The sequence below is a fragment of the Thamnophis elegans genome, chromosome 4 (genome assembly GCF_009769535.1).
Source record: "Thamnophis elegans isolate rThaEle1 chromosome 4, rThaEle1.pri, whole genome shotgun sequence".
Classification (NCBI taxonomy): Eukaryota; Metazoa; Chordata; class Lepidosauria; order Squamata; family Colubridae; genus Thamnophis; species Thamnophis elegans.
Window position 1 is genome coordinate 45842204 of NC_045544.1, and position 26435 is coordinate 45868638.

Genomic DNA, 26435 nt, shown 5'->3' on the forward strand with positions numbered 1-26435 from the left:
TTTAAGCCGTTGCTCATGCATGTTCTTTAAGTTACTAGCATCTGCCCTTAATTTTTTGATTTTTTGTTCTAAACGGATTTTCCACTTTGGCTTTGATGCTTTTTCTGTTGTGTGACTAGGTACTTTAATTTTAATGCCTAGTTCATTAGTGACTATTACAGCTGCGCTGTACATTAACTGGTTTGTTTCCAAGATGGATCCCGGTTCAATTGTTGAAAACACTGCATTAACCATTTTCATGATAGAGGCCAAAATTTTCTTAGGCACAGTTTTTAGTGATGGTAAACGTTGCCTTTCCTCATTAAGCGAAAATGCTCCATGATCTTATCCTTCAATTCTTTTTGTTTTTGAGTTAGTTCATCAGTTGGTTCAGTGATAACTGGTTCTAGTGGTGGTGATGTTATTTCCTCCCCGAGAGCTTCTTCTGGGAGTTCTACTATAATGTCTTTAGTTGTGTCTTGAATATCAGTTATTTCCGCTTGTGATATTGTTTTTTGGGTTTTGCAATTTGCCTGAATTTCCTCATGTTCAACTTCACTAAACACTTTATTCCGTATAATAAATCGCCTTTGATCTGCTAGTCGTTGTTCACTAACATTTGAATCTGGATATTGTTGTTTCCATAATTCATACATTCGCTTTAAATAGCCTCTTTTTTCTGGCTCTGAGTTGTAGTAACAGGCCATTATGGCACGGTTTTCATCTGCACTATATTTTTGTCATTTTGTTGGCTGGTCCACTTGTAGCCCACTTGTCGACGGATGTCCAGGGACCCCAACATCCGCCGCGGCCCTTGTTAACCTGCGCGACGACCGATGCGGTACGGAATTCTTATTTGTTTTTTTCACCATATTGTATGGGTTGGCGGGTTTTTTTTTACAGGACCAGTTGCCAACCTGACTCAGTGGAGGAGGCACCAGGCGGTACTCTCAATCCTCTCATACACATACAGCCACTCACCCATGGATTCCCCACGGGTATAAGTTAAACACAAAAAATACAACAATATGAAGTTAAAAAAAGTGGGTACAAACATCAGCCAAGCATACCATTCACACTACATTCCTAAAAAATTCACAGAGCACTGCGCTAGTGCGATGTAAGACAACGATGTGCAGATGGAGGGCGAGCTGCTCCACTCTTCTCCCCTCCTCTGTGCCCCAGAGAAACTTCCAAGGCCACAGGTCCAGAGTCAATAGTGTGCAAAGTGGCTGTAAACGGAGAGGGCAAGGGATAAGGGTCCGGTATTGACAAACAGTAGCTTTCCAGTCTTAAGCCCTCTGAATCCAGAGAGAAGTTAGTGGACCCCGTGCCGGAGAGTAGTTCTTCTCCCTCTCCTAAGGTTGAGCAGGGTCCAAAGTCTGGAGGGGCAAAGTCTGGGGGGCCAACGTCTGGGACTGGCCCGAGCTGCTCCGGAAGACGGAGTAAAGGGCGCCAATTTCCACAAAGCCGAGTCTTGGCCCCTACGGCTGCCATTATCTATCACTCCTAGTCCTGCTCCAACCCTGGCCTTAATCCTAATTCTAATCCTAATTCTAAACCTAAGGCCTAATCTAACACTAACCCAACCTAACCTCACCCAGTCTAACCCTATACCAATCCTAATCCTAATCCTAACCCGGGCGCAGCCTAGCCCTAACCCCCACACTAACTCTACCACCAACCCTAGCCCCGACCCCAACCCTGGTCTCCATCAGCCCTGCCCAAAGGCCGAATGCACCCACAGATGGCCCTGCCCCCGGTACCTATACCTAAACTATACCTAAACTATAAATCTAATTAACTATCTATATCTATCTATATCTAAACCTAAGCCTATCCCTATATCTACCTAAATCTACCTAACTATCTGGGGCTATGGCAGGCAGCAGACGGTCGAGGGGAGGACAGATATTACGGCCAGAGTAGATGGTCACCAGCCAAGGTGGAGGAGAGTCAGTGTTGGGTAGGGAGATGGTAAGGCTCGCCGGCAGCAGGGGAGGGGGGGCAAAGGAGTAATATCAGAAGAAGGCTACTATTCATTGTCATAAGCTTCCTTGTTTTTCTGTCCAAATTGTCCAACTCCATCTGGGTCCAGGCAATTATTCCTGCAGAGTATCGAATCACAGGTATAGCCCAGGTATTTATGGCTTTTATAATGTTTCCTCCACTCAATTTGGACTTTAATATCTTGCGAATTCGTTGAATGTAGTTGGCTGAAGTTAATTCCTTGACTTTATTATGCATTAAGTCAGAGGCCTCTAAAATCCCAAAGTACTTGTAGCCTTCTTCTGGTTTTACTGCCTTTATCATTTCTTCATTCTCAAGTTCTATTCCATCATCTTCTATAACCTTGCCTGCTTTGGTTGCCATTGATGCACATTTGTCAATTCCACACTGCATACCAATGTCTTGGCTAAATTCTTTTGTGCTTTCAACTAATTATTACTATTATTACTGTTATTACTGTTATTACTGTTATTACTATCATCACTATTATCACTATTATCACTATTATTACTATTATTTTGTCTTACTTGATAGGATGTGATCACTCCAGGAAGTGTACAGGGGTGTTATCTATTTAACTAGTTGTGGTTTTTACTATTTTGTTTCATAGTCAAGGATGCAAAAAGATGAAATAAAAGAGTACTACAAAATATGTAATGCTCATTTGTAGCACCTTTCTTGCTGCTTTTGTTCAGTGAGTTATAGGAGGAAAAAAGTTAATGCATCTACATCTCATTGGGTTTAGACTCTTTACCATTTTTAGCCTTGGGCAAGCTTTTGTTTATTTTTATATGAAGAGGCAATTTGATAAAGAAATTTATAAAGTCAAAATGGTATTACTCATGCATGTTGCTAATCTATCAGCAGTCTTCGAGAAAAAATCTCTCTCTCTCTCTCTCTCTCTCTCTCTCTCTCTCTCTCTCCCTCCCTCCCTCCCTCCCTCCCTCCCTCCCTCCCTCTCACTCTCACTCTCCCTCTCCCTCTCCCTCTCCCCCCTCTCTCTTCAAATAGTTAAATCATATAATGGCTTAGGGTAATTACTCTCTTCACTGGAACTGCCTGTCTTTTAATCAGTTCCTTCCTACCTGCTGAACGGCTTGAAGGCTGGTTATATAGTAATGGTACTGAAATACATTGTATTTGTGGTTCAGTGTATGGAAGGGGATCCAACCTTTGTATTAATACATTGGATGAGAAATATTATTGTTTCTTTATTTGTTTGAATATACCTATGTGATCTTACCACTGTGTTTTGTAGTTCTCATTGGCATCCTTCAGTCTCAAAAGACTATGGCATCGTGCTCTGGAAAAAGGTCCTAACGCAGCATCTGGTGTGGCTAAAATGGCCAATTCGAGAATGGCAATCCCTTCCACACTGAGGGGGCAGATACATTCTGTCCCCTGCCCAATCCCCAGATTTTGCTGGTTCTGGGACTGCCTCTTTGCGTCAGCCTGCTGAACAAGTGTCTCTTCGAATTGGAGAAGGCCATGCTGCGTCTTTAGCCTCCAAACTGAACGATCGGAGGTCAAGGTTTCCCAGCTGTTAATGTCCATTCCCAAGGCCTTTAATCCCTCTTTCAGGTATCCTTATATTGCAGCTGTGGTCTCTCTCTGGGGCACTTTCCCTGCACTAATTCTCCATGCAGGAGATCTTTCGGAATCCGACCATCAGCCATTCTCACAAGATGCCCAAGCCAGCATAGACATTGTTGTTTCAATAGTGTATACATGCTAGAGATTCCAGCATGTTTCAGGTCTGCGCTATTTGGTACTTTGTCATGCCAGGTGATGCCAGACAGCGCATATGAAAGGTGTTCGACTTTCTCTCCTGCTGTGCGTAAATGGTTCCAAGACTCACTGCAGTACAAGTGTGTGCTCAGGATGCAGGCTCTATAGACCAGGATCTTTGTATGTTCTGAGTAGGTCTGAGTTTATTATGTTTGTAAACCTGCTGAACCATGGTTTGCCCTTATTATATAAGTATTAACACTGCTGGCTAAAGTTAGTCATAAATAAGTTCCATCAAAATGAAACAAATAAAACATAACTAATTTAAAATTAGTCAAGGACTGTGTTAGGCCTGGAAGCTATCTTTTACATTGGGCCTTCAGGCCTGCCATATTTTCTGCTGTGGGAAAAATGGGTGATTATATACAGTAGGGGAGTTATATAGTCAAAATAACATTCCTTTCTCAGAGAGTCAAGGACATCTTGCCCTGCACCTGGAGTGGCATGACTGGGAGGCATCTCCAGTTGGGACGGTGCTTGATTGGACCATGTGATGGACATGTGGGCAATGTTCCCTCTAAGCTGCGCGGGTGTGCAGCCGCGCACGTGGTTTTTGTGAGACACCTTCCACGATAATAGGAGAGAGAGACAGCCTGGAGACAGCAATCAGTTCTAGGCCCACAAGGCAGAAAGTAGCTGAGATAAGGGGTGTGGGGGTTGGGAGAAGGTATGGGACGGGCTTCCAGCAGCGGCTGCTCGGATTTGCCATTTTCAAGAGAGAGGGAGAGGGAGGGAGGGAGAAGGAGATCGCGAGCGTGTATATCCCTCCTTCCTTCAGCCCAACACTCTCGCTGGCATCCCGGCCAGACGAGAGGGTCTCCTCAAGTCTAGGGCAGCGAGTCATTCGGTGGGAAAGTTGCCTCTTGGAAGGAATGACCCAGTTTGGCTCCCACTTCGTCTGTCCTGCCTCTTCGCGTCTCCGTTCAGGCGTTGGGCGGCAGATCGAAAGCGGGAGCCAAGCTGGGTCATTCCTTCCAAGAGGTAAGTTTCCCATTGAATGACTCGCTGCCCTAGACTCAAGGAGACCCTCTGCAGTCCCTCTCGTCTGGCCGGATGCCAGCAAGAGTGTTGGGCTGAAGGAAGGAGGGATTCTTTCTCTCTGTCTCTGTCTCTCTCTCTCTCTCTGTCTCTCTCTCTCTCTATTGACAATCGCCATACTGTTAGATTGATAGCAATTATGGACTATCTTGATTATATCCTCCTTAGAAAGAATATGCTACTGTATGGTTGAGAAAAAGATCAAACTTCATTCCATGGAAGCCCAACAAAGTTCATAGGGAGGGTTTCTTTCTACGATGGGCTTCTTGGGTCAACAGTGAATATCAGTTATCAAAAATGTAGATAGAAAATTAAGCAGACAATAGGCAGTTACAAAAAGGGAAGCCAACTTTCTGAATTCTGTTTCTTTGCACTTAGTGACTTATAAATAGACTAATGTTCTGAAAACCTGACCTAAATTACTATATATTTTAAATAGCTGTAAAGCTATGCTGAAAAAAGTTGTTCTCAAGGTATTGTGATAAATTCAATAAAAAGAAGGGAATTCTTGATGAACTTAAGGAGAAATGAGAGTATTGGATAGTAAATGGACAAATAAAATTACCAATCAAAGAGAATATTTGCACCTCAGGGTTGAAATGAGATGTTCTCTCTTACTCTTTCCTCTTCCTCTCTTCTCTCTCTGTCTCTCTCATCCTCTTTCTCTTTGTCTCTCTTCTCTTTCTCCTTCTTTTCCATTCTTCCGTCACTTTCTCTCTCCTCCTCCCTTCTCTCTCCTCTTTGTCTCTTTCTGTCTCTCTCACCCTCTTTCTCTTTGTCTATCTTTCTCTCCTTCTTTTCCATTCTTCTGTCACTTTCTCTCGCCTCTGTCTCTTTCTGTCTCTCTCATCCTCCTTCTCTTTGTCTCTCCTCTTTCTCCTTCTTTTCCATTCTTCTGTCACTTTCTCTCTCCTTCTCCATTCTCTCTCCTCTTTGTCTATTTCTGTCTCTCTCATCCACTTTCTCTTTGTCTCTCTTCTCTTTCTCTCTTCTTCTTTTCCATTTTTCTGTCACTTTCTCTCTCCTTCTCCCTTCTCTCTCCTCTTTTTCTACTTCTCTTCTTTTTCTCTCTCCTTCTTTTCCATTCTTCTGTCACTTTCTCTCTCCTTCTCCCTTCTCTCTCTTCTTTGTCTCTTTCTGTCTCTCTCACCCTCTTTCTCTTTGTCTCTCTTTCTGTCTCCTTCTTTCCTACTCTTCTGTCACTTTCTCTCTCCTTCTCTGTCTCTTTCTATCTCTCTTCCCTCTTTTTTATTCTGCTCTTCCTCTATCCCACTCTTTTATCACTTTCTCTCTACCGTCCAACCTGTTCCCATACTTATCTTCAACTGATCATGTTTGCAATAATTTACCTTTTCTAAATAGGCGCAGTTCCCTTACCGGATCCCTCGCTCACTCAAACACACACGAACGCACACACGCACAAAACCATTTTTCTCCATTCCAATTCGGATCCTATAAATCAATTGCTCTGTGAAACATCTGTGAAAAAAATTCAGGTGCTCAGGCATGAAAATGTACTGCTCAAATACTATACTTTTCCACACACACTGAAAAAAAATTAGAGGGAACATTGCATGTGGGTGCTGGGCAGGAACAACACCCCCCCACTTCGTTGGGGGTGTTGCTTGAAACCCTGACAGACTGAGGAGGAGTAAAATCATGATTGACTATCCTAAAACAGGAACCTGAAATAACTCCTGAAATAACTCCAGAATCCTCAATTCATACTTCAAGTAATCTAATTTATTCTAATCAGAGAAAGAAAAGTAGCTAGAAAACTGTGTGTAATCATATTTTATGGCTGATGAACATCAGTACCAGAAACATTTGTTTGTATAGCTATGTTTGTCCTCAAGTATTTTTCAGAATTAAGGGATGTTTTTCCAAAGCCTAATGTTCTGCTTCTGCTTTCATTCTCCAATTCACTATTTGAAGTGGAAGCTATAAGTCTGTATTTCTCTCACATGCAGAAGGAAAAATGTATTTATCAAATATATTAGATCCAGGTAGTTTTGCTAATAAAATGACAAACATTAAGTTTGAATTAGGACACCTGATAACATAATTTAAATTAAATGGTGTATTCATTTTTAAAGATGCTGAGTGGAATCCAGGTTTCATGCTATATGGGTAAAATAAAAGCTTTTAGGGATCTTTCAAATCAGTTTTCCACGAGACCCAGTTGGGGTTAAGGAACCAGGCTGGAAAGTAGGAAACCATGAGTGCTGGCACTACCTTGGGCACAAAGCCAATTGGGTGAGTTTGGATCTGTAATTTTATCTTAGCCCGAGGAAGGAGGCAGTGGCAAACCTCTTCAGAAAAATTGTAGGGACGTGTCTCTAGTCTCCGAAAAGTGGACACCGCTGAACAGAAAAAAGCAATCATCTAGGGATTGGTTGATGATTACGTTTCAAGTAACATAACTTATCAAAGTAATTTATCTTTTATTTGCTTTTTTTTTTCCTAGTTACATTTATATATTTTTTCATGTGCTATCGGTAACAGATCTGGATTGAAAGGCCTTGTGTAAATTGTGTTTGCTTTTCCTAAGATTGGTTGAAATAATGATTACTATACTTAATATTCAGAAATTGTTATGTGACATTAATTAAGACAATCTCAGGTGAATAGTCCCGAGGGATTTTGCAGATAGCATTTTATTTATTGTTTCCTCTTGGCAGTTGAGTGTTTGTTTTGTGAACTCTAAATATGCTGTCTGCAAGTGTAGTCTACTGTGAGTGATCATTATAGAGCTATCAGTTGATCGGGGAAAAGAAATCATGAATAGAAAACTAGACATGCTGCACCACACAGTTATTTATGTTTTAATATTGAACCTGTTAGTTACAGCAAACTGCAACTAATTGAATAGAAGTTCAGTGAAAATAAAAATCTTTGTTTTGTATTTTTGAAAATGGAGTAAAGTGGGAGGCTAGTTTGGGTTTAGAGTAATATAACACATGGCTACAATTATTGTAGGTTTTGTTAATGTTAACATGTTGAAACATCTTTTGACACATATGGATAGTTAAGTTATAATTAACTTGATCCAACTACAAAGGTTTTTTTTAAAAAAAAATCTAATATGCTCATCTTTTTGTTGTTATATATGTCTTTGTATGCTGTTATTATATTCTAATGTTTTGCTACAGAAGCTTAATTGCATTACCAGATTTAATGTATTTTATGCTCTTTTTAAGCATTTTTCCTGAAACTAATTCTAATTTACTTTGGGATAATTTAATATAAATTGTGAGCTTTATTTATTTTTATTTATTTTAAAATATTATTAAATACATTTACAAACTGTTAAATGTAATAAAAATGATTAAATCATCATTATGTACTATAAAAGTAATAAAATCAATTTCTGGAAAATCTTCTGAATTTTTTCTTTAGTATTCAGTATGTCTCACCTAAGTAAACTTAAATTAGTTTTTTAACTGTTTTGAACCACCTGACAGTGTAATGTTTGTTTATGGTTAGTTAGTTTTAGTTTTAAATATTTAAATATATACTTTTAAATATTTATCTAAATATTTATTGAAATGACATAAATGAAAATATTTAGAATGCAATTTTGTTATTTATTTACCCAAAATTATTTTAAACTTTATCTATATATGTTGGCTTTATACTTAGTAGTATTGCAGGGGCAAAATTACCACTGCAAACATATAAATTATAGTATGTCAATATTGTTGAATGCATATTATTTCTTGTCCTAAATTGTGTTTGTTCTCCATAGGTGGCTGACTGCGCCTGGGATGAAACTATAAAGATCTATTATCCATCTTCATTGGTAGTTCCTGCATAGAAAGATTTCTCAATTGTAAAGAACTGATTTATAAGAAATTATTTTTGTTTTTCTTGGGCATCTGCCATATTATGCCTTACTAATAATATTAGATTTAATATGAGCTTCAAAGTTTCAATCATGTGATTACGGACAGATTCATATAATATCTTGCACAGAACCTGGACTGAATCAGCAAAATGTTCACATGCTATGTACAGACTATACAATTGTGTAAATTATGAACAGGCAACCTAGTAACTTCCAAATGTTTTGGTCTACAGCTTTTAACAGTCCCATATAGCATGATTATTGTCAAGAGCTAGTGGAAATTGTATTCCAAGACATCTGGAGGGCACTATAACACTATTCCTGTTGTAAATATTAGGTACAGTGTAGGAACTGTGTCTTATATTTATAAGAGTTAAAAAAATAAATTTTATTGCAGTTTAAGTATTCTCACTGTTGAGATGTAGAATTTATCATAAAACAATGTATCAGCATTGAACTGAGTTCATTATGGAAATTCTGTGCAATAATGTATTATAACATGGCGCATAGTTTTCACAGTTGATGGTTTTACAGTCTGAGTTTTATCTCTCTTTTTGTTTGTAAGACAAATTCTATAGTTTTCTTGACCAAATGTAATATATTTTTAGATTCAGTTGTTTTGAATTAAACTATGATTGAACTAAAATTAACAATTTCTGAGGGAAAAAATGGACATGACCTTAAGGCCAGAATCCAGACAAACTAGAAGGGAGGGCCAAAATGCCTAAGACAAAAAAACAGTTGTGCCATTACCATAGTTATCCAAATAGTATAGTTAGTTTCTATGTTTAATATTTACTTGTTACAAATAAATCAATTTTTATGTGACATTAAACATTGTGCATCTTTATTAATGAGAATAATTAAAACTAAGTTATGTTTCAAAAGTCAGTTGATTAATCCATGACAGATAATTTAAACTCTCCACAAAGTAAACTTAGCATTGATTTAATGTTGTCACAGTATGCTTTATGTCAACTGAAATATTTTGAAAAAGCTATCCATTGCATATTTTTCTTTTTTTGTACCATGTATAAAGTGAATGTTTATACTATCAGCTTCTAACAACTTAATATCATCTAGTTGTGTATCTTACCAATACAGTTTTCCTCAGACAGTTTACCAAAGATGGTGGGAAATATAATACAACTCAACTGGAAGATGCTAAGTTGTAAAAAGTCAACAAACTTCTTCTAACAAGAAAGGGTCACTCTCTGGAGCTCAATCCAGTCATATGTGTGGTATTACTTGTGACGTATGGCAATGAGCTGTAATGTGTTTGTGTACATCCATATTAATACAATCTGGTTTTCATCAACCATATCCCATTAAAAATATAATTGATAGAAATGTGGGAGTAAAATTGATTTTCATCTCCTTGATCAGAAATGAAGAAAAAGTCCAAGATTCCAAAGCAGCCAAATGTGTAGTCTACTGGCAAGTTGACATCTGTGCCAATTGTAACTAGTAGAAGAATCATAACATTTTCAGAACTTAATTTCCCTTATAAACCCTATATTTTTTTTGCTCTCCACCAGTATATAGTAGCATCAATTTTGTATATAGTTTCATCTGCAATGATCTTTTGAGTTCATTTTTATATTGCTCATTTTATGCTGCTCATTAGCCATGTTGAATAAAGTTCATGGGAAATTGTCTGGACAGCCAGTTTGTCTGGAATAGACTTAAATAGAGTTGAGCAGAGCTGAGAATCTATGCCTGTCCAGATGGTAGCATTGATCAGTGAGACTTGATTTTGGTGCTCTTAACGTTGAGACAAGATTTTTCACTATATGATGCAGCTTGTTGCTCAGTTTCTGCAAATCACACAGGGAGCTTGCTGTTTAAATACTTTAAATATACATTTTAAAATTTGAGTACTTATGATTGATAATAACCTTTCATCTCTAGGAACAAATTCCAACAAATATTAACTGCTGTAGAAACTTGTTTTTGCTTTGTTCAACTTTTAGTTTGATTATATGCCATCAGTTGGTCTAAACTTTTAGCAACTATGTAGACCTTCACATCAGGTGATCCTGATGAAATTATATATTTTTGGTATATACTTATATATACTATTGTGGAGCAGTGGTTGGAATGCAGTATTGCAGGCTAATTTTGCCTACTGACAACAGTTTGAGTCTCACCAGCTCAAGGTTGACTCAGCCTTCCATCCTTCTGACATTGGTAAAATGAGGGCTGATTGTTGGGGACAATATGCTGACTCTGTAAACCACTTAGGACTGTAAAGCACTGTGAGGCAGTATATAAGTTTAAGTGCTGTTGCTATTACTATACAGGTGAAACTTGAAAAATTAGAATATTGTGCAGTAGTTCATTTATTTCAGTAATGCAACTTAAAAGGTGAAACTAATATATGAGATAAGACTCATTACATGCAAAGCAGGATAATTCTAGCCATGATTTGTCATAATTGTGATGATTATGGTGTACTATGATATTGTTCTATGTACAATCCTTGTTTTATTGATTGCATGTAATATTCTAATTTTCTGAGATGGTGGATTTGGGGTTTTCATGAGCTGTACGCCATAATCATCACAATTATGACAAATCACGGCTTGAACTATCTTGCTTTGCATGTAATGAGTCTTATCTCATATATTAGTTTCACCTTTTAAGTTGCATTACTGAAATAAATGAACTTTTGCACGATATTCTAATTTTTCAAGTTTCACCTATATTTCTTTGTTTGACCTCTTCAGGAATGCTCGTCTGCCCCAATGGCACATCACATTGAGGGGATGGGGCTTATTTTCTATATAAGTTTTCAAATAATAATAATAATATTTTTGGAGCGAGAGAAAAAAGAATTATCAGTTTCTTTGTAGATTTGGTTTAATTGCTGATTCTTTTTTGACCCACAAGCATCCAACATACTTGTTTATAATTATCGTAAAGGATAGATAAAATATAAGTATTTCTAGAAACAAAATTCTACAAATAGTTAATAAGCATGTAATGATTAAAAAGGCACAATTTTTAAAAAAATGTTTCAGATCTTTAAAACCAAAATTTGATTACTATGAATCAATTTTATGTAAAATATAAATGCTTTTGTGTTTTTAAAAAGATTGCAGGAGACTGAAGCATCATAAACACTTGTAAAATTTTTCAGCCAAGAAATTGCATAGAAATATAAAACTATTGCCTGTAGCTATCATAATGCTCAAATACAACTACCTATTTCTAGTATTAATACTACTTCCTTTTATCTCTTTCTCATGGAACATTGTCCAAACAAGATGTTACAGAGTAGATATAATAGATCTAATAGATATGTTTGATCTAATGAAATGTTCTGTAAATTGTTTGTAAAAAAAGTAAATTACTGGAAAAGAAAAATGGCAAGATTAAACCCTGTAGACTAAGTGATTTAAAAACTTGGCAATATCTGTTCTTTACATTCTATAGCTAGAAGAAAGTGTTTAAATTTAATTAGCCCTCCACCCTGGTTTTCAACTTTTTTCCTATAACTGTTTCACCTTTGCGTTCTCTTTTAATAATGAATAAATCCAATCAGAAAATTGCTGATATTAAGTAAATGCAATGTGTCCTTTAACAAACAATTAAAAAATATACTACAAACATCTTGCAACATAATATAATACAAATATTATTATTATTGTATTAAGTATTATAATACAAATATAATACAAATATTTTTCCATTACCAGTTACAGAAAATCAACTCTTAATTCTTCAAGCATCGTTCTTTTTTTTCTTTTTTAATGCTGCAGCTTTTCAGGTTTACCACAGTATCTTCAGGTCTTTCAGTAGCATTCAGAAATAGTCTTTTAAGTCAACCCTGTAGGTCTATAATCCTATTTCACATTTTCCTCACTACATGCCATGAAAATGTGAGGTTTATATGGAACTATTCAGAATGTTTATCACAGTGTGCTTTTTAAAATTATTGTCAACATAGACTGAAGTTACTGTTCCTAAAGGATTAATTCTTACAATGAGATTTTACCATTATGAACAATCACTGAACAATCTATAAGATCAAAGGTATAACATTTTGTTCTCCTAAATGAACAATCCATGATCCAGTTAATTCTATATTTCAAGCTACCTCCAGGGGATGAATGTTGCTTGGTAGTGCACTAGAATATATTTGCTCAACAATTCATTGGTAAGATTTAAGGCCCAAGTTGACTTGATTTCTTCCAGGATGTCACTGTCTACTGATCCTATCATTTCGCTAACCTGCTGCCATCCAGTTATTATAGGATTACCATTCATTGAAGGCAGGCAAGCAACCAAGCAAGTACATTTAGAAAGTGTATTTCCTGACTTTCCTCCAGGGAGCTCAAGAGAGTTAAAATGATTCTCTTCCCCCATTTGCCCCCCTCTTCATTTTAAGCTTAATCATTAAGTGGGAATTTAAACTTATGCTTGTGTATTTAGTGGAATCTCAGCTGTGCTTAAAAGTTAATACGGAGCTCTAAATTCCCTCTAATTCTTTCTGTTAGCTAGTCACTGCTTCTCTGATTAATTTTCACAGGAAAAAAAATCACCATCCTCGGTTTTACTATTAAGTGCATTGAAATGATTTGGGTAGAGAAATCACAAAGTGCCTTGCTTTGGAAAAAATACAAAAATATTCCACCTATTTCACACACAACCCACATCTTTTATGCCGAAGTAGTATTCACTAAAGGACTTCATTCAGAGAAAGGGTGAAATAGGGAAAAATCAGTTGTATGTAGAAAGGTTTATACGATGTGTGCTGAAAGATAGAGTGCCGACAAAACCACCTCACTGCATTTTCTTTGTGCCTCTTTATTTCTTTATTTGATTTGATTTTTTTTGACCTATGCATAATCTATTCAACTGTTTTGAAGATGAAACGAGTCCAGCCTGGAAAGTGTTACATCCATCTTCTATTATCTGATCGTAAAAAAACCCTCTAATGCAGGTGCTATTTTCTCTACATTTGGTTTCCTCTTAGGAATCCAAATTATTTGCCCAGAAGGGATGGGAGTATGTATGTATGTATGTATGTATGTATGTATGTATGTATGTATGTATGTAAAAAAACAGCATCTAAATAGCATACAGATAGGAAAAATGATAAAATTGGACCTCCTGTAAAATGGCACGGCTGCCAGGCTGATTGATTAGAATCACTAGACTGTAATAGGCTGTTGCAGGTCTAACTCTAAGAATGAGGGGAGGGGGGAGAATTGCAAAGGAACAATGGTGGGAAATGACTGGCAATCTATAATGGTCTGTGGCCATTATAAATGATTGACTGATTGACAATGGCAATTCTTGTCTCCCATTTTGTCAGTATTGCGTTAAAAGAATGATCATTTCTTACAGCCCCAATAAAGATCTTTAATGCCTATGACTTTTACTGAATTAATTCTAAAATAGTGGAGGAATATACAGTAAGCTTTTTTGACCACTGTGCCCTGTATGTTTAATTTTCTTTCTTCAAAATCAACATAAACATTGAGATTTCAGAATAAAAAAAGATTAGCAGACCCCTCAATTGGTTCTTTAGTACATTTTAATGGCAACGGTTTTGCTAACATCATGGAGTCCGGTTTCCATTCAAGATATTATCTTCTTTCTGCTATATATGGCTCCACTTCATAGTTTGCAACGTTGCTATAAAATCTGACATAATGATAGCCAGAAAATGCTTTAGGTATTACTCTCAAAGTATCCAAAATAAATGGAAGCAAATAATAACTCTTGCTCCCATTGCCCCAAAAACGGTATAGCTAATAAGATTTTGAAAGTCATTTAAAATAAAACAATTAATTAAAAACAATTTGAGTTTTTAAAACCATTAAATACATCAGAAGCATGAAATGACCTGCAGGACTATTGGAGGAAAACTGGATTAAAAAAGAACTAGATCAAGTTGAGGCCATATCACATTTATTTATTTAAAAAAGGGCAATTGAAGCAAACAGCAATGGCAGGAGATGAAGTTGTAGATCTTATGATAAATCACCATTGTCAAATCCATATGGATCCTATCCAAGAGTTCTCAGCTTGAATATGTAATTGATATAGGCACACATTTAATTGCTTTGTTGTTTACAAGGAATGGTAATGGTCCATAGTTTGGGAAATGCTAGTTTGTGACATTTACTTCTGCCCTTGCAGCCACCTTTCGCAGAACCTCTGCTGTATCTTCTAATTGAAATTAGGCCATTAGCCTGCTCTCCTGCTACAGATTTCCTGGCTGCTGAGACAGAACCTGTGTCAATACAGAGAGTCAGCCAAACCATACAAAAGGCAAGAAATAGGGTTGGCAGTGAGACAGTATCCTGGTACATCATCTGAGGGCAGCAGGTATAGAGCAGGCTAGAAACCAGGAGACTTAGGCCTGAAAGTTAATTGGGTTAGCTTTAGCCAATCACTCTCTTTTAGCCCAACCCACCACACAGGATATTTGTGGAAGGAGGAGGAAGGAGTCTTAGATATATTCACACCCAGAGTTTTTTGTAATATACATACATACATACATACATACATACATACATACATACATACATACATACAAGGTGGGATAAAAGCAAAATAAAAAAGCAAACTAGGATGCTCTCTGTCATCAACCAACCTTTGAGCACACAAGCACCATGCAAAATAAACACTGCATTTCTCTTACCATTTTTCTAAGAATGCCTCTAGGATGAAATAACCAAGCAGCATTACTACACATCAAGTTTATATTTTATTTTTAAAAAGTCTTCAAAAATCATGTACAGCATGGGGGATTTGTTGGTTGTATAAGTATATTGGTATCTATAGGAGCGACTGTATGTTCTTTTAAGGGTTCTCGTTTAGATTGCCACCTGTGTTAATTTGGATCAGACTTTCTCAACCTCTGCAACTTTTAAGATATGTGGACTTTGACTACTCCCAGAATTCCCCAGCCAAGCATGCTAGCTGAGGAATTCTGGAAGTTGAAGTCCATACATCCTAAGGTTACTGTGGTTGAGAAACACTGATTTAGATGAACATGAACCTTTCCTTTCACTGCCATTCTATTTTCCACAACTGCTTCTAAATTCTTGAATAGGCAAATCATGAAGAAAAATGGAAAAATCATCAGGGGAGGGGGGAAGAAATATATAGTCCGCATAGTTTCACATCTTAGATGTTAACTATAACCTCTGGACCACCAGAACAAAATGCCTTTTGATTCTTCAACTCTTTCTAATTTTATTGTGGAAAGAGATAATATGTTTTGTGTGTCTGTATGTGTAATCCTAGGGGCTCAGTGGCTAAGAGCTGAGCTTGTCAATCAGAAGGTCGGCAGTTCAACGGTTCAAATCCCTAGTGCTGCGTAATGGAGTGAGCTCCAGTTACTTGTCTCAGCTTCTGCCAACCTAGCATTTTGAAAGCACGTAAAAAATGCAAGTAGAAAAATAGACATGGAGATGTCTTTGAACAGTGCTGGCTCTTCGGCTTTGAAACGGAGATGAGCACCATCCCCTAGAGTCAGGAATGACTAGCACATATGTGTGAGGGGAACCTTTACCTTTATGTATGTGTAATCCCTAAATGCTGTCCCAAAGACAGCTCTTAAACCTGTCCATCTCTTGGGCAGGAATGTGCAACCTAAGGCTGTGCAAGCCAGAGTTTTTGCAAGAGAGATCTACTCCTGCCTTCTGCCAATACCAAGGAGGCATTGTGAATAGCACAGAATAGACCAGAGAGCATCAAAAGGGGGTTGGGAAAATGGGTCTCAGAATAGAACAAGATTTTGGACTTTGCCCAGCCCACTGCTAGGCAAAGTCCAAAAGTCATTTCACCAATAAATCTGTACGGATTGCCCATACAGTTTCTTCCCCAATACTGCTGCTTTGATCAACCTCATTTGAAAGTCTTCGGAGGTGTCTGTACCTCTGCCCTGGCTGTCAAAGGAAATAGGACCACAAGGAGTTGAAAGAAAAGCTCCTCTATCATGATGAAGGCCTCCAGTTCAGTCAGACAGAGGCAGCCGTGGTCGCCCTTCCAAGGCCAGTTGCTAGGGGACAGGCAAGAAGAAGGGACTGCGGCCATTTGCCTTATTCAATTGCGAGCTTTCCCCCAAGGAAGCACAAGTTAGGCTGCGAGAAGCCCAAGGCTACGCTCGCCAGGCTAACCTTTGATCTCCCCATATGCTTGTGCAGCGACCCCCCCCCCCTTACCCTGGGAAACAGGCGGAGGATCGGGCTGTGCGTTGCCCCCGAGAAAGATCTTCCCGGGTTCCAGATAGTTGGCGAGGAATTGCCTTGCAACCGTTAGACTTGTTGCAAAAGCGCAAGGTTTTTCTTTCTTCAGCCCGAGGAAGAGTTTGACTGTCTAGGCCAGGGGTCTCCAAACTCCTTTACTTTTAAGACTTGGGGACTTCGACAAGCTGGCTGGGGAATTCTGGGAGTCGAAGTCCCCAAGTCTTAAAGTGAAAGAGTTTGGAGACCCCTAGACTAAGCGGCACCTTCGAATTCTACAATCATTCAGCGTCCACCCGCGACTTCTTCGCTCCAGAAGTGCTGGCTTTGGCCAGGGCAGGGCCTCTTCGTCGAGAAAGCAGCGGGTCCATTTCCAAAGCCATCTCTTAGGCGGCTGGTAGAACCGTGTCTCCAGTTCAGTGGGTGTGGAGTCTGGGCTTGAGGTGCTCCGTATGGTTTGGCCAACCATTTCCAACCTGGTGCCTTCTAGATGTCGCGGGCTAGCATTCCCAGTATGGCTGCTGAAGAAGGCTATTCTAGTCGTGTAAGTTATATAAGGGACTCTCCGGAGCGTCGCCCGTCTGTGATTCGCTTCCTTTTACTACTGGAATACGACCTCTTTCCATCACTTCAGGGCAACTAATCTTTGCTCATTCTCTTTGTGTGTTCTTCCCCCCCCCCTCTTCCTTTCCCCCCTCCCCCACTTTTAAGTGGGAAGTTATTTCCAAGAGTAATTTGGAGAGAGAGAGAGAGAGAGAGTTAATGAGAGAGTCAGACAGAGAGAGAGAGAGTGAGTGAGAGAGGGAGACAGACAGACAAAGAAAGACAGAGAGAGAAAGAGACAGAGTGTAAGAGACAGAGAGAGAGAGAGAGAAAGAGACAGACAGAGAGAAAGAGAGAGGGAGAGAGAAAGAGAGAGGGAGAGAGACAGAGTGGTAGAGAGAGAGACAGAGTGAAAGAGAAAGAGAAAAAGAGAGACAGAGAAAGAGAGGAAGAGAGACACACAGAGAGAAAGGCAGAAAAAGAGAGAGAAAGGCAGAGAGAGAAAGAGAGTGAGTGAGTGAGTGAAAGAGACAGAGACATAGAGAGAGAGAGAAAGAAAGAGAGAGCGGGAGGGAGGGAGAATACCCTACGTGCACAAAAGATTTGCGTAAGATTTACTTCTCGCGTGCTTTGAGTATCTTCCTCGGTCTTGCTTGCCCCGCGCCTAATTCAACTACTTCTCCTCAAAGGGTTAACTCTCACCGCTACTTTCGAAGCACCTGTTTCTTTAGCTTGCAGGAAAACCGGCCAGACTCGGCCGGATCGATATTTGCATTTCCGTCTAAGGACACTAACCCTAATTCATTTAATAAGGACGGATGGCTGTGCCATTAGCAAATTGTGCGCGGAAAAGCATCCTCGGGGAACCGGGTTTTGCAGCTCGGTTCTCGCTTTCTTTGCCGCCGCGCTCCTGCGGCGGAGGGCGAACTTGTGCGAGCGGTTTGAGTTCTGACGAGACAGGGCAAGGCAACCGTCGAGTTTGTACATTTAAAAAAAATAAAAATTTCACACGTGGGGAGAGGAGGAGGTCGCCCCACGCTCGGACCTTTTAAAATTCAGCTCCCCCCCTCCTCTCTTTCCTTTTTTCTCCCGGGAACAAAGCAGCTCCGTGATTCATAATAGCCAGAACAATCTGAGCGGGTCAAATGGGAAGCGTGGCCAATACGCTCTGCCGATTGTCCCCATTTCATTAAGGTAATGGGAAGCGCAGGGGCACCCAGCCCCCCTCTGCGTCAGCAACAGCAGCTGGGGGATCTGGTAGGCTGCCGGTGGCCGAATCTGCGGAGACATTTCCCAGCGGATCCTGCCCCCCCTGCCGCCCACCACGATTGATCGCCGACCGTCCCCCTCCCGCCGCTATCCCTCCGCCAAGCGGCTGCGCTCGGGGCTCGCCGGCAAAGTTGTCTCGGCTTCTTTCCGGAGGCTGCTGAGGCGCGGAGGCACCCCGGGCACCCCGGAGGCTCCCGGCCAGGAGAGGATCGCGGCTCTTTCCCGGGCTTGGGTGAGGCGGGAGCAGAGCGCCGACGGCTTGGGCGGTTAGGAGCGGGTGTGCGTGCGTGTTTGTGGGGGCAAGCATGCAGCTGTGCCGGGCCCGCGCGTTGGGCATCTCCGTGGCGGTGGCGCACGGGGTTTTCTCCGGCTCGCTCAACATCCTGCTGAAGTTTCTCCTCAACCGTTACCACTTCACCTTTCTGACGGTGCTGCAGTGCCTGACCAGCTCCACGGCGGCGCTCAGCCTGGAGGTGCTGCGGCGGCGGGGCACCGTAGAAATGCCGCCCTTCAGCTTCAGCTTGGGGCGCACTTTCGCGGGGGCCACGCTCCTCTCCACGCTGCAGTCCAGCCTCACCCTCTGGTCCCTGCGCGGGCTCAGCCTGCCCATGTACGTGGTCTTCAAGCGCTGCCTGCCCCTCGTTACCCTCCTCATCGGCGTCCTGGTGCTCAAGAACGGCGTCCCCTCCCTCGGGGTGTCGGTGGCCGTCCTTATCACCACCTGCGGGGCTGCTCTGGCAGGTGAGTGCGAGCCAGAGGAAGAGGCTCCACCGGGCTCCTCTGCAGCCCGTCTCCCCATCTCCCCTTCCTTGCACCAGGAGCCTTGTAATCCTTGCTCTGTCCCTTTTCCCTCACTATTGCCCCTCCATATAATCCCCCTTTCTGTCATTCTTTGCATACTTGCTCCCACCCAAAATCTTGGCACAGATTTTCACCTTCTCATCTCTCTCCCCGTGTTCAACCTATGACCAGCACCTCACCTGCATTACAATTCCCTCTTCATTTGCTTTCCCTTTCCCTTGCTTCCACCAGTTATGTCCTACCCCTTCCAGGTTTCCCTGGTTTATTTATTTATTCCCTGATTTATACACTCCTATGGGACTCTAGACCAACCATCTCATAGCTGTTGTGCTCAACAAGAAGTATTCTTCTTTTCCCATCCCATTAATTTTCCAGCCTCTCCTCTCATAGTTCATATCTTTGAGTCCTGATGTCCTTTCTTCTGTGTTTTCAATTCTCTTTCAGTCCTGCCAGGATAGGTGCTCTTCTCACTCCACATGCTTTAGCCCCCTTTTTCCCCTCACCTAATTCTAACCCCCTCCCCACCGCACACCTTACAGCCTCTATTCTACACATTCTAAGGCTTTGATCATTACTTTGGGGTATGAAGCGCAAACCATCAAAGTCCTGACCTTTGCTTTTCCCCATTATGCCGTCTCTCCCAAAGCTACATACAATTAGCAGGATCTTCTTTCCCTATATTCTGCTGGCAAGACTTCAGGTCTTCTGGTAACCTGCTGGTTCCTAAACACTGCGCTACACATTAGAAGGCACAAACCTATGTGAACCAAATGCATGGGGCAGGTATGCAGGAAGTTCAGTTTCTGGCTCCTGGCAAATATAGATGCTTAATATATACAGCTGTGTGCAAAAATCTAAAGGTAAAGTGGTCTGTCTTCCCTCCTTCTGTAGCATTAGATGCATCATGGCAAAAAAATAATAATGCAATAATGCACTGTATGAAGTTGTCCATTTCTAACCTTAGTTTGGCTGTGCTACTTTCTGTTTTTGATTCCACACTAGCTCACAGCACACTTCCTCTGTCTTCCAATAATTAAAGTTTATGGGGTTCTCATGTGCTTTTTCTCTGCCAAGGGTGAGAAGAAACTCTTGTGAAAAGCTGCATCATGGATCTCCTGGGCAGTGTCATTGCTTCTATAATCTATAATTAAAGTCTTATTATCATCACCTTAATAGAAAGGGGCAGGGAGGGAGGAAGGAAGCAATAATTGAGTTACCAGAGTTTCTGTTGCGCATAGTATATAGTAAGTGGGGTGAGGGATTGAAACATGCATTAATGTTAAAATCTTGGGTTGATTGTCCATTGCTTTCAGGTCAACATAAAAATGTCTGAGCTGAATATAAATGAACAAAATGTTCAGGCAGTTCTAGGTGACATCCTCTTGTTATTGTTATCATTATTGAAAGAGGGTTTTTTTTTTATTTATTTTCTACACAAGGACACAAGGTTTTTGTTTTGCCTGGAAATTTGTGAAAATTTGATCATTAACAACCAACTAAAAATGCACCCTCTAAACAGATCTGGCTATGTTCTGAAGTACTAATAGTAGACAACTACATTTTCACATATGTTTCTGTAACATAAGGTCTTTGCAAATATTAATATTGAGTCTACATGCTCCAGTGACATTGTTTTCACAACTGTTCTAAAAGAACGTCATTAAATATTTGAATTTATTTGTATTTAAAAAAAATAATAAGAAAAGGAAAGATACAAAACACATTTTCATTTTTGAAGCTCTTTTTTAATGCTTAGGGATTATTATTATTTTTGGTATGTGTTATCTACGGATATACTGCTATAGTCATGCTATGCTTTCTTAGAAATATTCAGCAATGAGAACTATTTGAAATAGGTCTCCAGATACAATTGTGAACATCTCTTTGTATTACTGAGATTATCCGTGCTGTCTTTTTGTAATTCTTTTCCCCTCCACAGCAATAGGAAAAAATGTCCTGATTTTGCCTCTAACTTTCATTCTGTGACTCTAGTTTGATAATCTGAACAAATGAAGAGAGGGAAACCTTGCCACTTGAAGAAAATTCTGCTCACTCCTATGCTTTAATTCTTAATTACAGTCATAAGAACATAATAGCCATGTTGGATCAGATCAAAGAGCCAATCTGGTCCACAATTCTGTTTCCATAGTAGCCAACCAGCTGCTTCTGGGGCCATCACAAATAGGACAAGTGGCCAATAGTCCTCTCTTGTTATTTCTTAGCAGCTGGTGTTCAGAAATGCTGCCTCAGATACGAAAAGCATTTTATAGTCATTATGACTACAGCTATCTTAGTTATTTTATAGTTAGTTTTGATTGCTTTTAAGCAGCTTTTTAAAAATATCACTCCCTCTTATTAAATTGTTAGATTGTTTTTAATGTTTAATATTAAAGCAATGATGTTTGATTATTTGCTGGATTTGAATTATTATTATTGACTGAGAGCAACAGAAAAAATTGTATGTCTTAAATTTGACTTAATTCCTAAAAAACAAGAGAGAATCATCTTTCCATCTTATTGGAGTAAATTTTATAGTTTAATTTTGGAAAGTTGATGAAATTCTCCTTTTCATCTAACCTGAATACTGAAGAGTATTCTGTTCCATTGGATAACGCCACACTCATTAAATGAGAGAGAGAAAATAATCCTCATTGTGCAGACACTTCTACTTGAATTTTCCTAAAAATTGTCGGAACAGTAAAATTAATTAAAGATGATCCTAAGTAATACTTGTGAAATTTGTGCAGATTAGATTTGTGTGATTCAGTGCTTCTAATGATGATTTAAGAATATTATCCCAAAAAGTTGGATTAAGGTAAAATACAAAATTATTATCCACAATAATAACCCTAATCCGAAGAGTCACTGCTGTGCCTCAATCTAATATTCTTAAACCGCACATAGTTTACCACTCAAAATAAATTCTAATTGGTATTAGCTCTGCAAGATTAAGTTACCTGTCTAAGAATGGACTCAGCTTCAAAATCTGGTTTCTATAAATGATGATTCATTTTTGAGTTTGAACCAGTCTAGTTTTGACAGGTTGTTTATTTTGGATTCTCTTTACTCATATATTTATACGCCAGACATATTAATTCCCAAGCAGTTTCCAAATAAATTGATGATAGCTCTTCTTAGCGGTTTATTCCGTGTATCCTAAAATGCTTGTAGCTAATAGCTCATTAAAACCTATCTTCTACTGATGTAGTTCCTATATAACAATGATGCAATATATTTAAAGTGTATGCAAATTTTCTCTCTCTTTCAAAATTGGCAGGTGCAGGTGACCTGACTGGTGATCCCATTGGGTATGTGACTGGAGCTCTGGCTGTGTTGGTACATGCAGGATATTTGGTTGTGATTCAAAAGATGAGTTCAGATAGTGACTATGGGCCTCTGACAGCCCAATACGCCATTGCCGTTTCAGCCACACCTTTTCTCATCCTATTCGCCTTTGTCAGCATGGAAGCCATCAATATCTGGTCGTTCCCAGAATGGAAAGATCCCCTCATGACATTCATATTTTTTGCCTGTGTCTTATTGGGCTGTGCCATGAATTTTACAACCCTTCATTGCACTTACATTAACTCAGCTGTAACCACTAGTTTTGTTGGTGTTGTGAAGAGCATTGCAACGATCACCGTTGGTATGGTGGCGTTCAATGATGTGGAACCCACAAAGCTGTTCATAGCAGGCGTGGTAGTAAACACTGTAGGATCCATCACGTATTGTGTGGTGAAGTTTATTGAGACAAGGAAACAGAGCAATTATGAAGATCTGGAAGAGGAACTTAGAGAAGAAGAGAAGAAAGACTACGAGGGAGGTCAACCACCCTTTTCAATGGAGGAGATGCCTAAGGAGACAGAATCTGGAGAGCCCATAATGGAGGAGTCAGCAGATGAAAGCAAACAGCACAGCACAGATGAGATGGGCAGCACTGCAGAAGAAGGAAATGCTACTGTTGTTCCAGTAGAGGGTAGTACTGAAGAACTTAACAGAAACTCACTAAAGAATGCCTATCTTGGAATATGGAGGTTAATTAGGGGAGCCAATTATGCAAAGAAAGATTATCTAGTAGAAAATGAAGAGTTACCAAGTCCTTGAAGAGTCAATCTGTAACAAATCCCAATCAAGAATCTATGTCTTTTATTCCTTGTGGTGAAAATATGGACCAACAAACGCTTTCATACATTCATTAAAAAAATGCTTAATGGTTTAATGGGGAAATGTTATCTCATTCTAATGGAACAAAAGCACCAGGTTCATGCTTAGATTCAGTGAATTTTCATTTTTCAGGGTACATAATTTCAGATCAGGACCAATAAAGCAGACAACTCATACTGGAAATCCTAGTTTTATATCCATATAAGTCAGCTAGATAAGATTTACAAGTTCTTCCATGAATGCTTCTAGAAGCCTTAATATAATTATTCCAAGATGTTTAATGCCATAAACAAAATTGAAGTTTTTTCTCTAAGATAGTGCAAAAGGAGAAAATACTGAGTTTCATGTGAGCTGAATTAAACAAGTGAGAGATGGGGGGCGGGGGGGAAACTACCACAATGGATGTATGTACATATTATTGAGGATTTGTGAGCTATCCTTACCATAAATGAATGAAAGCTAAATCATAAGATTCTGCTGAAAATTCTATACCATCCATTTTAAATTCTACCTCTAAAATTGTGAATATAAACATGCATAAAGAAGTATATTTATTACCGCAGAGAGTATAGACTACTCTGAGGTGCAGTGCTTCTGAACTTGAAGGTTGCATTTAGAGCTGCCCTACTAAATGTAGTGAATGCCTTTTAGATCACGGATCTAAAAATCACAATCAGGTCTTGCATCAATGAATTATATATGTGGAAGGAATTCATATTATTTTACATGAGATACATGTGATTCCATGGGCTAACCTCTTTTTCTGGGCTGGGCTGCCAAAGCAACTGGTGTCTCCACACTTCTATAATAAGAAGAGAAACCCTGAGTACAAGAAAGAAAAGCATCTACTGTAGTTCAAAATATTAACCACACAGAATTCTCGATTCTAGTACCAAGGTATAGTCAGAACCAGCCTCCCAACCAGAGGTCACTATAGAGAGGGAAGAGGTGAGGGACTTGAGCAAGTTTCTTTTTCCGCCTCTCTTCTGCCACTGTCTGTGGACTCAACAAACTAATGACCGATCTAGTTCAGCCAAACCCGAAAAACTTACAAGTTTAGGAAAAACCAATCTATCCTATTACTGAGGGGTTTCCAAGAACGAAAGGTCAGAAATGGTGTAGGGTCTCCTGCTTGAGTTGGACTAGATGACCTATAAGGTCCCTTCCAATTCTGTTAATCTGTTAAGTAATCCTGGGTTGCAATTGACTCAAGGGCTGTGTCTGGAACTGTTAATGAGTAACAGACAGCTGTAAGTAGTTCTAGTGTAGGATGGGCATTGGAGGGAGAAAATTCACTGCCCAAATTGGCAGAGTTGGTAAAAATAGCCCTAATCGTTCCTGTAACATTCCGTACATCAGAAGGATCATTTGCCTACCTCTGTAGCAAAAAGACCTTTCCGCAGTCAAGCATGGGCAAGCTGGACTGTCAAACACATGCCTCTTCCCTGCGGGCATAAATAGATTTCACAAGTGACTGATCTCAGTTTCATAGTCAACACATTCATCCCAAGAGCCCCAATTTAACAAAGCACATTCAGCATGTCTGAATAAGCCTAAGTTTTATTCTGGCACTGGCATAAGAGGATCATGAAAAAATGATGTAAATTTTTAAACTTTTAGTTATCGATTTCTACACTCCCCATCTCACCTAAGTGATTCTGGGTGGTTTATTTTTTTTTTTTTTTTAAAAAGTATGTTACGAGATGAGAACACCTTTTATGTCCCAGTGTCTTACTGAAGTCCTGGTTTCCATTTTAGCTTTTGATTCCCTTTTTAGCTTTTGCTTTCCCTCCTTAAGGTGCCCATACGTTCAGGGGCTGTGCTGTGTTTTCATTTGCTAAATGAAGAATATCTGGGGACATCTATCGCTTATTTGCAGGCCATCGAGCTTCCAAGAAAACCGACGAGTTAAAGTCCATGACTACACTATTTTCCAAAATAAGAAAAAAATATAATCTGAAGTTATGAAGAGACAAAAAGGGAAGAAAACTCTGGAGGTTAGAAAAGGGGTTGGCTGATTATAGTCCTATGCCGCTAAAAAGGATATTAAGCTTGAAATCTGTGAGGTGAAGCATAGCATTGGATGGACAAATACGACAATGATAGTGGTCAATGGAAAGTGACCTCTTCCATTTTTTTCTGGTCCTTTTTGATAAAAGACTAAAGTTTTTGTTTTCTTTATGAACCTAAATTGACCTCATTGAGTCACTGTCTTCATATAAATTTTGGATTATTGTTTCTCCTGACAACAGTGCTATGTTTGCTTTTTATGGAACTTTTTTTCCCCCAATGACCTTAGAGGTTTTTCCTCTTCTTTTTTCTTTTTGGTTGAAACGTTCTTGGGTTTGTTTGTTTTTTGGCATTAAAGCAACGTGCTCACCAAGCCTTTCCTGTGATCCCATTCATTCCGCTTGATCGTGAGCCACCCTTGTCTTTGTAGAAACTAGCGTGGGTGGCACACAATTTTTTCCCCTAGATTGCAAAATGGCTTTCTGGAAGATTCTGACACTTAGAAAATCTATTTTTCTATCTATTGAGGAGTAGTAAAGAAGCTACATTTAATATTGTGTCAGCCCCTAGCAATTAATTTAAGCAGTAGCAAAGGCATGATGGTATCAAAGAGAATTTGTAGGTGAAGCCCACAAACTGGTTTTGAGAACATTTAATGAGATATCAGTCTGCTCCGATGAGTGAAAAGTTCTCATGTGTGATTTCAGTCAGTATAAATTAGTTTATTTCAATCAAACCAAGTGAAAGGAGATTTAAAGGGGAAAAAACATAAGAACTTG

At 39.5% G+C, this 26435-nt stretch overlaps 2 protein-coding genes across 2 annotated transcripts in view; both read left to right on the forward strand.

The window, feature by feature from the left end:
- Nucleotides 1-9497, forward strand: part of PEX7 (peroxisomal biogenesis factor 7) — a 69908-nt gene extending 60411 nt beyond the window's left edge. The window contains 1 exon segment of the mRNA XM_032217015.1: nt 8564-9497. Coding sequence (XP_032072906.1) covers nt 8564-8632 — 69 coding nt within the window. The 3' untranslated portion in view covers nt 8633-9497.
- Nucleotides 9498-18986: 9489 nt separating this feature from the next.
- Nucleotides 18987-23586, forward strand: SLC35D3 (solute carrier family 35 member D3). Its single transcript, XM_032215059.1, has 2 exons — nt 18987-19422; nt 22760-23586. The coding sequence occupies exons 1-2, from the start codon at nt 18987-18989 to the stop codon at nt 23584-23586; spliced, it is 1263 nt and encodes a 420-aa protein (XP_032070950.1).
- Nucleotides 23587-26435: the final 2849 nt, after the last annotated feature.